General features: G+C 34.4%; 1 protein-coding gene across 1 annotated transcript; it reads left to right on the top strand.

Moving 5' to 3' along the window:
* Positions 1-1,402: 1,402 nt before the first annotated feature.
* Positions 1,403-5,412, top strand: LOC103491817 (probable protein S-acyltransferase 7). Its single transcript, XM_008451920.3, has 6 exons — positions 1,403-1,571; positions 1,736-1,916; positions 2,758-2,940; positions 3,742-4,038; positions 4,194-4,427; positions 4,525-5,412. The coding sequence occupies exons 2-6, from the start codon at positions 1,818-1,820 to the stop codon at positions 5,062-5,064; spliced, it is 1,353 nt and encodes a 450-aa protein (XP_008450142.1). The 5' UTR covers positions 1,403-1,571; positions 1,736-1,817; the 3' UTR covers positions 5,065-5,412.
* The last annotated feature ends 9,281 nt before the right edge of the window (positions 5,413-14,693 follow it).

The raw sequence follows: 14,693 nt of genomic DNA, 5'->3' as shown, positions 1-14,693 counted from the left end.
AATACCATCGTCTTTTAAAAATAGTTGTTGCTATTAACTTTTTATTTTAAATAAAATTTGAAAAGTGAAACGAAGTGATATTTAAAATTAATTAAAAAAATCAAATAATTATTAAACAAGTGTTAAAAAATATAACAAATCGGAAAAATATTTATACTATATAAAATAATTCTAAAAACGAAAAAAGTCCATAGGTTTGCCATGAAAAATACAAAAAATGCCCCATCAACGATGCACGTAATATATTTGGTAAATGATCATTTAGATTTGACTATTGTTTAATACACAATCGTTTATATTTGTTTTTTCAATTGTATCGTTTAATTTGGTTACAGGATTGTTTAATTAGTTGGTTACACGATGTTTAGATTTGGCGACACAATCATTTAGATTTAGCTATCCCAAATGTAAACGATTTTTTTTTCAAAATTTGGTACATGATCGTTTAGATTTGACTACATGATCGTTTACCACGAGGCCAAATCTAAACGATTTTTTTTTAAAATTTGGTATACGTTCGTTTAGATTTTGGCTAAACGATTTTTTTCAATATTCTCTATATACAATCTTTTAAATTTGGTTACCTTAATCTAAATGACTAAACGATTGTTTTTTTTAAATTCTTTATATACCATTTTTAGATTTGGATACCCTAATCTAGGTAAAAAAATAAAAGTAAAGAAAAAAGACGATACACACGCAGCGAACAAAAAAAGAGAAAAAGAAGAAAGAAAAAACGATACACACAACGATAGAAAAAAAAAGTAAAAAAGAAGAAAGAAGAAAACAATACACGCATCGAAAGAAGAAAAAGAGAAAAAGAAGAAAGAAGAAAGACATGTAGCGAAAAAAGAAAGAAAAACAATAAATGCAATGATTGGGTAAAAGGTAGAAAGAAATCGTAAAATATTTAAAAAATAACTAAATTTATGTAATTTGTTACCCCGCCGTCAATATTTTAATAGTGATGTATTATATTTAGGAGAGTTTACATAGGGTAATGAAAAGTGAAATTTGTGAAGAACCCTGTTGAAAAGTGGGAGTAATAATTATTTCCTCTTTCCGTTTTTGTTGTTTGAGAATGAATAATAGTATTTTTTTTTTAATTTTATCCAGAAAAAAACGTATATTGATAAATTTAAATAATATTAAATGCAGCTAACGGCGCAGTTGTTGTTTTTTATTATTAGTTTTCATTTGGAAAAGAAAGAAAAACAGACTTGTTCAAATGAAGACACCCCCACATGGGTTGAATTTGAGCTCAATCACCGGTTCACTACTATTCCAAAAAACCAACCAACCGGGTCACTCATAAACCGGCTAACTTTCAGTTCCCCAATCAAAATGTGCCACGTCTCTATTTCGCACTGTAAAGTAATCACTCGTACAATTTTATTTCCCTCTCCCTCTCTCTCTCCCCTCTTCTCCTTCTCCCCCACCAAAAAGCAGGCCGTCGCTGAGAAATTATAGAGAGAGAAATAGAAACCCTTGATTTTTCAATGTCCAAACCCCTCATTTCCTCCTCCTCATACTCCGATTAACCCTCTCTCAGCTCCACCGTTATCTCACCGGTAAGGAATTTTCAGATTTGCTTCTGTAACTGTCGGCTTTCGCTTCCGGTACCCGGAAATTTCGGTCGGAGTAGTTCACCTCCTTTGTTTCTCTTCCTTATTCTTTGATCTGATGCGCAGTTTTCTTTCTTCAGTTGCTTATGTTGTTTTTACTTTGTTTCTAGGATCTCTCTTTAAGCTGAGAGAGTTGAGAGATTCGAGAAACAGAAACGGAAAGTTCATTAGATTAACCAAAGGAAAATAGAGATGTATGTGGTTCCTCCACCGCAGCGATCGGATCCGATTTCTGGATCCTCTAGCGGTTCTACTGATTTACGAGTCTACCAAGCTTGGAAAGGAAGCAATGTGAGTCCTAATTTCATCTCTCCTTCTCTCTCTTTCTTGCTTTAGATTACTAGTTAGTTTCTTGTTTTAGTTTTTTGTTGGTATAAATCCGGTTCTTGTTATCGTCTTCAACTTTTACCCATTTAACATTCTTTTCCTTCTGATTTCTCATAAATCTTGTCTATACCATGAAGAACCTGCTATAGAGAGATGTCTAAAGACTTTAGGAGCTTTATAGAACTGCCAAATTGCTATTTTAATGGATTTATTTTGTATGTGATAAATAGTAATACAATTAAGGAGATTAAACTGCAAATACAAGGTGGTTTAAAAAATAAAAGTCTAGCTCCAAACTGAAGATAGTTTCGAAACAAGAGACTGCTCAGTTCTACAATTACTTTCCCTTGGAGTTTTGCTTCCTCGGTTATGTCATATTTCTTGTGGTTACATATGTGTAAGAAAGTATTCTAAACTATCAGCTCACTTTTTACGATGTCTTAATACATGTGGTGAAGTATTAAGATGACATAGTGATGGTATATGATCAGTGTTTTTCTTTCAACCTTGAAAATTTGGGTAGTTTGATAAAGTTGCAAAATGTTCCTGTAATGAAGCTCCCATGATCTGGTGCCACAGTTTATGAATATTATTTCCCTATTCCCATAACTTGCATTCATTATTTTCACCATGAAGTAGGTACTATAGACAATAGATTAGTGATCTGCTGAACACTCATTGTCTATTGATATCCTTTCATATTATTTGTCGTTTTAACCATCAGCGTGGGTCATATTCATAATAAGAACTACATATGTACTCTTGGGAGTTATTTGATAATCTGTTTCTGTCTCTCCTTTTGCAGATTTTCTTCCTCCAAGGAAGGTTCATTTTTGGACCAGATGTTAGGTCATTGGTGCTGACGATATTTCTTATTGTTGCTCCTGTTTCCATTTTCTGTGTATTTGTTGCCAAGAAGCTGATGGATGACTTTTCTGGTGATTGGGGAATATCGATAATGGTTGTTGCTGTTGCATTTACAGTCTTTGTGAGTTACATCCTTCTAACTCCATTCAGAAATGAAGCGTTATATTCCTCCTTGATATTTCTTTGGTCCAACTTGCATTTTGCTTCTTTGTGGATTCTATTTTGGAATGCTTTTTCTGCAAGATAAATTTGTCAGCTCAACTAATGGCTTTCTGCAAGATGTGATACCATGTGTCTCCATCTTATTGAAAACTTTACATATGTTTGATAAGATATATCAATCAGCTTAGACAAAGAAAGTTTAGTTCTCCCTGTTCAAATAATTTTTTGATTCCTTAAAATTCTAAACAATCCTTACATTTGAGACGAGCATGTTATGGTTGAAGATAGTTCTCAAGGTCTCAAATGGACTGTCCAGGCGAGCTTTAGCCAACTTGCCTGTCACGTTGTTATAACTGGATAACCAGCTGTTGCTGTTGTTCTAGTGATTTTTTTCCATCCGCTGACTGAGGAGAGAGGGTTACTGGATTATAAGAGTGACCTATAACTCTCCTACAAGTTTGAACTGATAAGAGCGTCCTATTTAAAAATTAACCTAAGGATTATTTATACTAGAAATTTGATGAATGTTAGAAGTGTACAGCATTTTCGATACCTGATAGATGTTGTCTTAGCCACTGAGTTTAATGGGAGAGTTATCTTAGTTTCATAGTCATTTTCACATTGGCCATTATGAACATGGTGAGTGTTGGGCATTTCAACATAACATAGCAACCACTGTACTACTGTTGTTAGTATTTGCTCTGCTCTTGATGCGTTGTTTCTTGAAGTGTTGAGATTATAACTACATGCTTTATTCTAGATTTTAGTCCTCCTGTTGCTTACTTCGGGAAGAGATCCTGGAATAATTCCTCGAAATGCACACCCACCTGAACCTGAACCCTATGAAGGTAGTGTTGATACTGGATCTGCTCAAACTCCTCAATTACGATTGCCTCGTATCAAGGAAGTAGAGGTCAATGGTATCACTGTTAAGATCAAGTATTGTGATACATGCATGCTTTATAGACCTCCTCGCTGCTCGCATTGTTCTATTTGCAATAACTGCGTGGAAAGATTTGATCATCATTGTCCTTGGGTTGGGCAGTGTATTGGTCTGGTAAGTGTTCATTTCTTTTCATACCTTAACTTTGGGTTCATCTTGTCGATATCTTGTCAAGATTTCCTAGTCTCTAACTTGGAGTTTGTGGGGGTTTTTTTTCCCTTCTTCTAGAACTCTTTTTGCTTATTGATGTGTTTTAACTTTTGATGCAGAGAAACTATAGGTTTTTCTTCATGTTCGTCTTCTCAACAACCCTTCTTTGCATATATGTGTTTTCATTCTGCTGGGTCTACATCAGGAGGATTATGTCAGCAGAGGAAACATCCATATGGAGAGCGATGATCAAGACTCCTGCCTCCATTGTGCTAATTGTTTACACTTTCATCTCCATGTGGTTCGTTGGTGGCCTTACTGCCTTCCATTTATATCTCATCAGTACAAATCAGGTGAGCCATCACCTGCAATATCTAAGCAAAACTTACTAGAACTCATGAATTGATCACACTCTCATTCTTGATCAATTTGAGCTGGCTTAATTTGCAGACTACCTACGAGAATTTTAGATATCGTTATGATCGAAGGGCCAACCCATACAACAAAGGAGTAATGGACAACTTCAAGGAAATCTTTTGCTCCAGCATTCCTGCATCCAAGAACAACTTCAGAGCGACCGTGCCTAAAGAGCCTGTTCTACCTCCTACTCGACTCGGAACGGGTGGTTTTATGAGTCCAAATGTAGGCAAAGGAGTAGAGGACATTGAAATGGGAAGGAAAACAGTATGGGGAGACATCAATTCTGGAGCAGATCCTTTTGATGGACAACAACCTCAGATCAGTGAGCGGTTGAACATAAAAGAAGGTGAACTTGGTGAAGTATCTCCAGATATTAGAGCTGCCGTTGAAGAAGGTAACGAACGTGGTGGATTACATCCGAGGCTATCCAGCTGGGGAAGAAAAAGTGGAAGCTGGGACATGTCACCTGAAGTTGTTGCTTTGGCAGCAAGGGGTGGCGAAAATCGTGTTGGAGGGAGCAGCAGCAGTGGCAACTTGACGGTTGACAACCGAGAAACACGTGATCATTGATAAACTTGGAAACAGATTTAGATGTTAAAATGAAAAAAAGGAAAAAAAATTGATTGAAGAGAAACGAATTTTAGAGTTTAATTTTATGGGTTTGAAGTGGGATTTGGTGAGGGTTTCAGGGTTTGTGATATTCAGCTTCCACATTAGAAGTCATATGTGCAATAGGAAAGGAAGTTGAGAGAGAGAGGGGGACTTGATTTGGGAGATGTAAATGTTGATTTGGGTGTGTTATATTATATTGTATGAGTGAGTTCTTTTTTTTTCTTTTTTCTTCAGTTATGATTTTTCTACATCATTTATGGAATCAGTTAGCCCATTGTAATGCATTTGTGAAATTAGTGTGCTTAAGTTAGCTTCTTCTCTTCCTTCTCAGTCTCAATATCTCAATCGCTTGATAAAAATGAGCTAAGGAGCCAACAGCAATAATTGGATACCCTTGCTTCTTGCCTTCCATTTCATTACAAACTTCTTTACCTTTCACCTTTGAATACATAATTGAATGTGTTGTCTGTTTGAAAGAAATTAACATTTTATCAATATTAGCTGTTAATATATGCTCCCTTTGACTATACAGGGATTGTTTTCCTTTTTATTTTCACAAAATTTACAAATTAGAAACTCGTTTATACAAATTTTGTGCTACATCAGAATGGATTGTCATGCTAAAATCGAAAGACCAATATGGTCATTTTTTAAAATAATAGAAAAATTAAAATAGATATTTTAAAAGCGTAGAGATAAACAACTGACCTTTAGAAAATACGAAACTAAAGTACCAAAAATAAAACTAAAATAAATAAATTAGGAGGTAAATTGAATTTTCATTTGGAAATTTAGCAAGACATATAACTGTTTAGAAAAAACACATCGGGATGCAAGTGAATTGATTTTCTGTCAATCCTAAAATTCCTTCAACATCTTTAATTGCAATAGAATTAATCCAACAACTTATTAATTTCTCAAATTCTTATGCTGGGCTCTATCAAAAGTTATAGTAAACACATGAGACGCACGTCAATTCATTTTCTATTCATTCTAAAATGCCCTAAATATCTTTAATTGCATTGTAATTAATCCAACATCTTGACTAACTATATTGTAATTAATTTATCAAGTTCATGATTGAGGCTCTATCTTTTTTTTTTTTAATATTTTATTGCAATTTGCCTAGAAGGAGCGATGAGAAGCCTTAATGCCTTGTATCTCGCGTAAGGTATTGGTATCTCGTCTGATCAAAATGCCTTCTCTAGTCAGCTTGCATAGTGGTTAAAACGCCAATTGGTCAACTTGCAAACTAATCAACTCATGTATTGGTTAAAACGCCTGGTGATCACCTTGCTCGTTGCCTAGTCAAAACGCATAGTTATGAAAATATCTAATCAAATCACCCGGTCAAAACGCGTGCTGCAAAAGCAGAAATAAGTTAGAAAATGGCTGAGTCGCAAATCTCGCTCTCTTTAAGACGTTTCATGGCTCTTCTCTTTTGTGCAAACAATTTTGATCGCCCCGTTGTCCCTAGGATAAAATAGCCTCGTTCTTCAATTAGTTTTGCACTAAAATTGAAATTCACAACATTCAAATAGATACTCTACTGCTCGGTATACTGAAAGAGAATTTTGTGTTGCTTTCTGAGTACGTATAAAGAGAAGAATGAAACCCGATATATATAGTAAGCGGGGAGAGACTCCAATGGTCATATTATTAATGACAAGAAAAAAATATTATAATTTTTATTTCTCTCCTTGCCACGCCATGCCACACCACAACTAATCGCGGCACGCACGTAGATATTGGTGGACCTACTTTTACGTATATTCTCACCCCCTCCAAAACTTGGGTTCCTTTAGGGCCCAAACCCATGAATGAATTTATGAGTTTATAAAGGAGACTTCCACATTGTTATAGTAATGTGAGAATGCATGTTTATAATAAAGTAAGGGGACTTTTGAAAAATATAACAAACAAAAAAATATTTACACTGTATAAAATAATTTCGAAAACGAAAAAAGCCCATAGGTCCATAATGGAAAATACAAAAAATGGCCTATCAACCATGCCGTCAACAACGTGCGTAAGATATTTAGTACACGATCGTTTAGATTTGGTCGTTTAGATTTGGATAGGTAAATCTAAACGATTTATTTTTTTAATTCTATTGTTTAATTTAGTTATCGATCGTTTAATTTTGTTACATGATCGTTTAGATTTGGTTACAAGATCGTTTAGATTTGGTTACAAGATCGTTTAGATTTGGGTAGCTAAATCTAAATGGTTTTTTTTTTCAAAATTTGGTACACGATCGTTTAGATTTGGTTAAACAATTTTTTTTCAAAATTCTTTTAGTACACGATCGTTTATTTTTTCAAGATTCTTTGGTGCATGATCGTTTAGACTTGGTTAACGTTTTTTTAATTCTTTTGGTACATGATCGTTTAGATTTGTCTACATGATCGTTTAGATTTGCTAAACGATTTTTTTTAATATTCTTTATACACGATTCTTTAGATTTGACTATTTTTTGTACATGATCGTTTAGATTTGGCTACGCAAATACCCAAATACAAACGAGTAAAAAACGAAGAGGAAAAGAAGAAAGACGATGGAAAGAAATCGCAGCGAAAAAAAGAAGAGGAAAAGAAGAAAGACGATAGAAAAAAATCGTAGCGAAGAGGAGAAGAAAGACGGAAGAGAAAACCTGAAATATTTGAAAAATGGTTAACTTCATAGGTTTTGTTACACGGGTCGTAAATATTTTAGTGATTTTTTATATTTATGAAAATTTCCTATAAAATAATAATAAATAGGGGTCTTTTAAAAAATATATCAAAGCGGTAAAATATTTACACTGTATAGAACAATTCTAAAAATGGAAAAAGCCCACAGGCCACCATGGAGAATATCAAAAATGCCCTGTCAACAATGCATGTAATATATTTGGTACACGTCGTTTAGATTTTGCTATTATTTGGTACACGATCGTTTAAATTTGTTTTTTCAATTTTATCATTTAATTTGGTTACATGATCGTTTAGATTTGGTTACACGATCGTTTAGATTTGGCTACACGATCGTTTAGATTTAGTTACACGATCGTTTAGATTTAGTTACACGATCGTTTAGATTTGGCTAAACAATTTTTTTCAATATTCTTTATACATAATCTGTTAGATTTGGTTACCCTAATCTAAATGGCTAGATGATTTTTTTTTCCAAAATTCTTTATACACCATTTTTAGATTTGGTTACCCTAATCTAAACAACGTAAAAAAAGAAAAGAAGAAAGACGATGCACGCAGCGAACGGAAAAAAAAGAAAAAAAGAAGAAAGAAGAAGAAAGACATGCAGTGAAAAATAAGAGAAAAACAATAAAGACGATAGAAATAAATCAGATTTGGTTACCCAAATCTAAACGACGGAAGAGAAAAAGAAGAAAGATGGAAAGAAATCGCAGCTGAAAGAAGAAGAGTAAGGGAGAAAGATGATGAAAAAATCGCGGAGAGGAGAAGAAAGATGGAAGGGTAAACTTGAAATATTTAAAAAATGGCTAAATTTATGGGTTTTATTACACGGGTCGTAAATATTTTAGTAGTGTGTTATATTTATGAAAGTTTTCCTAATAAATATTTGTTAACTCAAAATTTTCATTTAACAATCCTCCACTTGAATTTTTTTTACTATCAGTCCCCCACTTGAAAATTTTTGAAAATATTTTCATCGAGTAGTGTCTATCTCTATAATACTGTGTTTAAGTAAAGGTGTCTAATAACTTGAACCTTTATGTAGGGACAATAGTTTAGAGTATTGCAAAGTAAATCGTAGTTTTGAACTTTACTTCTAATACAATTGCACACACAACATTATTCGAGTGAAGTTCTAAAATTATCGTGCTTTAAGACATTGCACGTATATCTCGATTTAGTGGACGCTCTAGAAAACTTACCTGAATTTCCATAGGAAGCGTCCTCACTTCCACATCCACAAAGGTGAATCTATCAAGAGTACTCCTATAGCTAGGTAACCTACTTAATATCAAGTATAGAATTCATGAAGAACAAAGTTCAGCCTTTTCATATGCTTCAAGATGTCATGCTAATCGCTCAATCATAAGAATGGAACTTTTAATTGGTTTAGCATGATTCTTGTCATATTACTTTTGATCAGTTATTACCCATTGAACTTGTTTCTTGGCATCTCCAGTCTTTTAAGTAGGATTTACCTCACAAGTAATTCAATTTTCTATAGGCTTGAGTCTTATTCTTATTGAGATTTTAAAAACCTTCTCTCTTTCTAGTCCTTTTGTCAAAGGATCAGTCAAGTTGTCATCAGACCATACATAATCCACTGTCACTACACCAGTGGTGAGAAATTCTCTATTGGTACTGTGCTTACAATGTGTATGTCGGCTCTTACCGTTGTAATAATGGTTCTAAACTTTTGCAATAGCTGCAGCACTATCACAATGGATTAGTATGGCTGGTACCAGTCTTTCCCATTTGGGAATCTCTAATAGCATGCTTTGAAGCTAGCTTGCTTCTTTAGTAGTAGTAGCTAGTGCTATCATTTCTGACTCTGTTGTTGACTGGGCTAAGATTATATGTTTCTTAGATTTTCAAGCAACAACTCCTGCTATATTAAAAATATAGCCACTTGTAGCCTTTGAGTCATCTGAGAGGGAGTTCCAATCAGCATCGTTGTAACCTTCAAGTACAACAGAAAACATTTGATAATGTAATCCTAGGTTTTGAGTTTTCTTGAGATATCTAATTACTCTTTCTACAACATTCTAGTGTTCTAGACTAGGTTTGCTAGTAAATCTACATGGTAAACCTACAGCATAAGCTATGTCTGGTCTAGTGCAGTCAGCAACATATCTCAGATTTCCTATGATGCTAGCATATTCGGATTGATTAACACTTGTCGCCAGTGCTTTTGAACAACTTAACATAGAGTCATAAAGTGTACAGGCTAGTTTTCTTTTCAAAGTAGTTGTACTTCTTTAGAATCTTTTCTATGTAATGAGATTGACCTCAAGAAATTCCATTTTCAGTTCTAGTAATTTTGATGCCTAGAGTTACATTAGCTTCTCCTAAAGTCTTTCATGTCGAAGTTTGCACTCAACATTGATTTTAATCGTTTATGATGTGCAAGTTTGATCCAAAGATTAACGTGTCATCTACGTATAAGCATATGATAGTGCATAACCTATCTTCAGTCTTATTGTAGATACATTTGTCACTTTCATTTACTTTGAATTCTTTGGACATGATTACGTTGTCAAACTTTCCGTGCCATTGCTTAGGAGCTTGTTTTAGGCCATAGAAGGATTTATCTAATTTATAAACCTTAGATTCTTGACCGTGAACTATGAAAACTTTAGGTTATTCCATATATCTCTTCTTCTAAATCACCATTTAGGAAGGTAGTCTTAACATCAATCTGGTGTACTAAAGATTGTTCAAGGCATCTATAGAAATCAACACTCTAATTGAGATGATTCCAGTTACTAGGGAGAAAGTGTTGAAGAAATCTATGTTTTCCCTTTACCTAAAACCTTTTTCCACTAGTCTAGCCTAATACTTATCTACCGATCCATTAGGTTTGAATTTCTTCTTCAAAACCCATTTTCAACCTATTGCTTTGTAGTGGGGGTAGGTCAAGTAGGTGCCAAGTTCTATTGGATTCAAGAGAGTGCATTTCATCATTTATACCTTCTTGCCATACGTTGGCATCTACTGAAGATAAGGCTTCTGTTAGAGCTTTTGGATCTTCTACGTTGTACATTTTGAAGTCTTCTACAAAATCTTTTATGGTCCTCGCTATCTTGCTTCTTTTAGGTTTAGGATCTACTTCCTTATCTTGAATTTGGATCTTAATTAAAGGTAGACTACTTGAACTTAAGCCCCCACTAGTTTGACTATTTGAGCCCCCACTATTTCTAGATTTTAAAAAAAATCTATTTTAAAAAAAATCTACGTCGTTTGATTCTATGATTACTTTATTTTATAAGTCACAAAACGTATAGGCTTTACTGTTCTCAGCGTATCCTATGAAGACACAGACTCTACTGGCTAATTTTCTTTTTTTAGGATTAGGTATTCTAACATAGGCTAGATAACCCTATGTTCAAAGATAGGATAAGTTTGGTGTTTTATTCTTGAGGACTTCGTATGGTAAAGTTTTACTGTTTGATTTAGGAATCCTATTAAGGACATAATTGACAATCTTTATTATTTCACTGCACCAAGATGGTGTTACTCTTGATTCAAGCAAGATAACAACTACTAACTCAGTTATAGTTCTATTTTTCCTTATAGCTATTCCATTCATTTGATGAGAGTAAGGTGCAGCTGTTTCGTGTATTATTCCTTTTGAGTTATAAAACTCATTGAAAACAACTGAATCATATTAAGTTTCTCTATCACTATGAAGTTTCTTTATTCTTTTGTTAAACTGATTCTCTATTTCAGTTACAAAGACCTTGAACATGTCAAAGACATCACTTTTATTCTTAAGTAGGTAAATAAAAGTAAAGTCAGAGCAGTCATCAATAAAGGTTATAAAATACTTTTTACTGTTCCTAGTTAACATGCCATCAAATTCACATAAATCAGAATGTATTAACTCTAAACCCTAAACCCTAAACCTTAAACCCTAAACACTAAATCCTAAACCCTAAACCCTAAACCCTAACTAAAGGTTATCAGTTACCCTAGTTACAGATTTATGCGAAGTCTTAGTATCTTAGATTGACTACAACATGCACATTTCTCAAATTCATGCAAAGATAACTTAGGAATAAGATCAACTTACTCATGTTGCTAATTAGTCTTTTATTAACATGATAAAGTCTAGCATGCCAAATATTAAAAGTAGACAACATGTAAGCATAAGGCATTTTCTTATTCGTTTCCAAATTCAACTTAAACATGTCATCAGTAGCGTAACCATTTCCCACAAATACATTATTTTTGGTTAAAGTAAATAGATCTGATCCTATTATTTATGTGAAACTGACTTTGTTGAGGAGATATCCTGAGACCAGATTCTTCCAAATTTCAGGAGTGTGCAGAACTTCCTTCAACACAAGCATCTTACAAAATGTGAATTTCAGTTCTACTTCTCCAATGTCGGCCATCTTAGTTGTGTGATGATCTCCCAGAAGGATATTCTTATCCTTAGTTTTATTATATTTTCTAAATAAGCTAAGGTCATGAAAAACGTGGCTAGATGCACCAATGTCTAGCCACCAACCTTTAGACCCTTAATCATATTAACTTTTATGATCATAGCTACTAATTCTTCTTCTACTAGGTTCACCTGTGCAGCAAAATGATTACCATTTCAACTATTTCTAGTTAAGTCTAGGCTTATTATAGTTATAACAAATAATTTGTACCGTGCTTCTGGACTGGGGTTTTGGGGAGATCTTCTATTTGTTGGATCCTTGTTTCATTTTATTCCCTTTCGACTTCAGATCTGGTTATAGAATTGTGGTAGACTGCTTTCTAGGAGTCACGTTCACCTTCTCTTTTTTATCATGTCTTCTTGCCTCCTTCTCTATCCTCAAACACATAACGAGGCTTTCCAGCGAGACCTATTTTGTTTGTGCTTTCGAGTATTTTTGAAATCCTTCCAAGTGGAGGCAATTTGTCAATAATAACCACAACTTGAAATTGTTCATCAAGTGACATACCTTCGTCGATAATTTTATGTACCATCTAATTTTGTGTACTATCTTATAAATTTCATGCGATTGAGCCTCCACAAATCTATCATCAGTCATTTGATATCACAAGTATCAGCTTACCTCGTGCTTCTTGGATCTCGCTTCCTTAATTTCATACTTTTTCTATAATGCGTCTCATACTTCTTCCGCAGTAGAAATGGTACTGTAATAATCATACAACTCATCAGTGAGATCATTAAGAATTAAATTCTTATAGATGAAGTATATCTCTGTCCATGCGTTAAGATTGCTGATTTGATCCTCAGTTGGGTTGGTTTCTAGAACCTTTGATTTTTCAGTGGAACATGCGACGACAACTTTCTTCAAAGTGAGGAAAAACATCATATTTTGCTTCATCTCTTAAAGTGTGCTCCTTCAAAGAAAAAAGGATGGTTGAGATCAGAGGACATTAAATTGCCTTGGAATTGTCTAACCATTGTAGCAGAATGGAATGTCTTAAAACTATTGTTGCAATTCGCCTAGAAGAAGTGATGAGAAGCCTTAATGTCTTGTATCTCCTGTAACGTGTTGGTATCTTACCTGATCAGAATGCCTTCTCTAGTTAGTGGTACGCGCGGGGACTTGTTGTTGCGATGAATTGGTTTGTGTGGTTCTTGTATTTCATGTGTTATAATGTGTAATTGATTCAAGATCATTGCATGCAAAACGCTCCTTATGAATCTCTTCAGTATGTTAAAGCTAAGTCCTCGTCGTGTACGAGTTTTCTATTGCTTGCCCAAGTATAAGCGAAATAATAGATTTATCCTAAAGATCCAAAGTCGAACATAGAAAACTGATATCGGTAATTATTTGTAGGATTTATTCATCAATTAGGCGGTATAAATGAATAATGAATAATGAATAAATGAATGTAAGTGAAATTAAAACTACTTATGTACTCTAAAGATTTTGTAAAGGGGAATTAGATGGATACAAAATGGAGATGCAAACTAACTTGTATGAAGAATGGGTGAAGAAAAGTTCTTAGGAAAAGCCGAGTGTACAATTGGGGCATAACCCCGCCCCCTAGAAGAAAGAGTTAGCATTATCCCTTTCGAAGAGATTAGGAGAGTGAGGGCTGAGGTTATGAAATGTGCGAGAAGAAGTTAGGATTGGGGTGTGCAAAAGCTAACCTTCACTTTTCTTTCTTTCTTTCTTGACCGAAAGCGCTCCAGTCTTGTCTTCTTTTTATTCCCTAGAAGACTCCTGACTTAGTAGGAGTGGTCTTAGTTCATTCTTCATTCTCACTTTTAGTTTGAGCTTGTGCAATTATATTGTAATTCTCTATGCTCTGCTCAAGAATTTTGTCTCATAAGATAAAGATATAAGTCAATAAGAAAGCTTTGTCTCTTCTTTAATAGACTGGTTCATGGAAAGTCTTTCAACATTTCTCTGTTACTACTCTACCGAACCTTTACCAGCTTCGCAGGCACTTGTATATCGGCCACTTGAGGCCTCACACTTTGGTTGCTTCTTTTTCCTAAGGAGAAGAAGAAGAAAGATAGAAATTTCTTGATATATTTTTTTCTTCATTAACGATATCTTGAAATGAAATAGAGAATGAAAAGTGAGTACTTTCTTCCTCTTTCTCTCTATCGGTCGTCCGATTGAATCAAACTCTAGAATCCTAGATTTCCATCCATTAGCAAAGTGAATACCTTGAAGCCTCCATGGTTGAGAGTCTCCCTTCTTTCATCTTCGAAGGTTTCAAGCACTAGAATGAGAATAGTTTTTTTGAAAGAAGAAGATTGGACGAGGAAGAGAGTCGGGAGACTGCTGGAATGGATTCGAAAGAGAGTGGGATTGATTCCCTCTGGATGGAAGTGGGAGATTACGTGTGAGTGCAATTGTTTCCTGACTTTGAGTCTTAGTGCATGAGGAAAAGTCAATACACATGCCGCTG

This window comes from Cucumis melo, chromosome 6 (assembly GCF_025177605.1).
Source record: "Cucumis melo cultivar AY chromosome 6, USDA_Cmelo_AY_1.0, whole genome shotgun sequence".
NCBI lineage: Eukaryota > Viridiplantae > Streptophyta > Magnoliopsida > Cucurbitales > Cucurbitaceae > Cucumis > Cucumis melo.
The sequence above is the reverse complement of the archived record's forward strand: the minus strand, read 5'-3'. Positions and strand labels throughout refer to the sequence as shown.

Excerpts from the sequence above, each read along its gene's own strand:
- LOC103491817 (XM_008451920.3), top strand. The coding sequence starts at position 1,818 with ATGTATGTGGTTCCTCCACCGCAGCGATCGGATCCGATTTCTGGATCC. Across the intron at positions 2,941-3,741 it reads CTGTTGCATTTACAGTCTTT|ATTTTAGTCCTCCTGTTGCT; the intron begins GTGAGTTACATC and ends GCTTTATTCTAG. Across the intron at positions 4,428-4,524 it reads ATCTCATCAGTACAAATCAG|ACTACCTACGAGAATTTTAG; the intron begins GTGAGCCATCAC and ends CTTAATTTGCAG.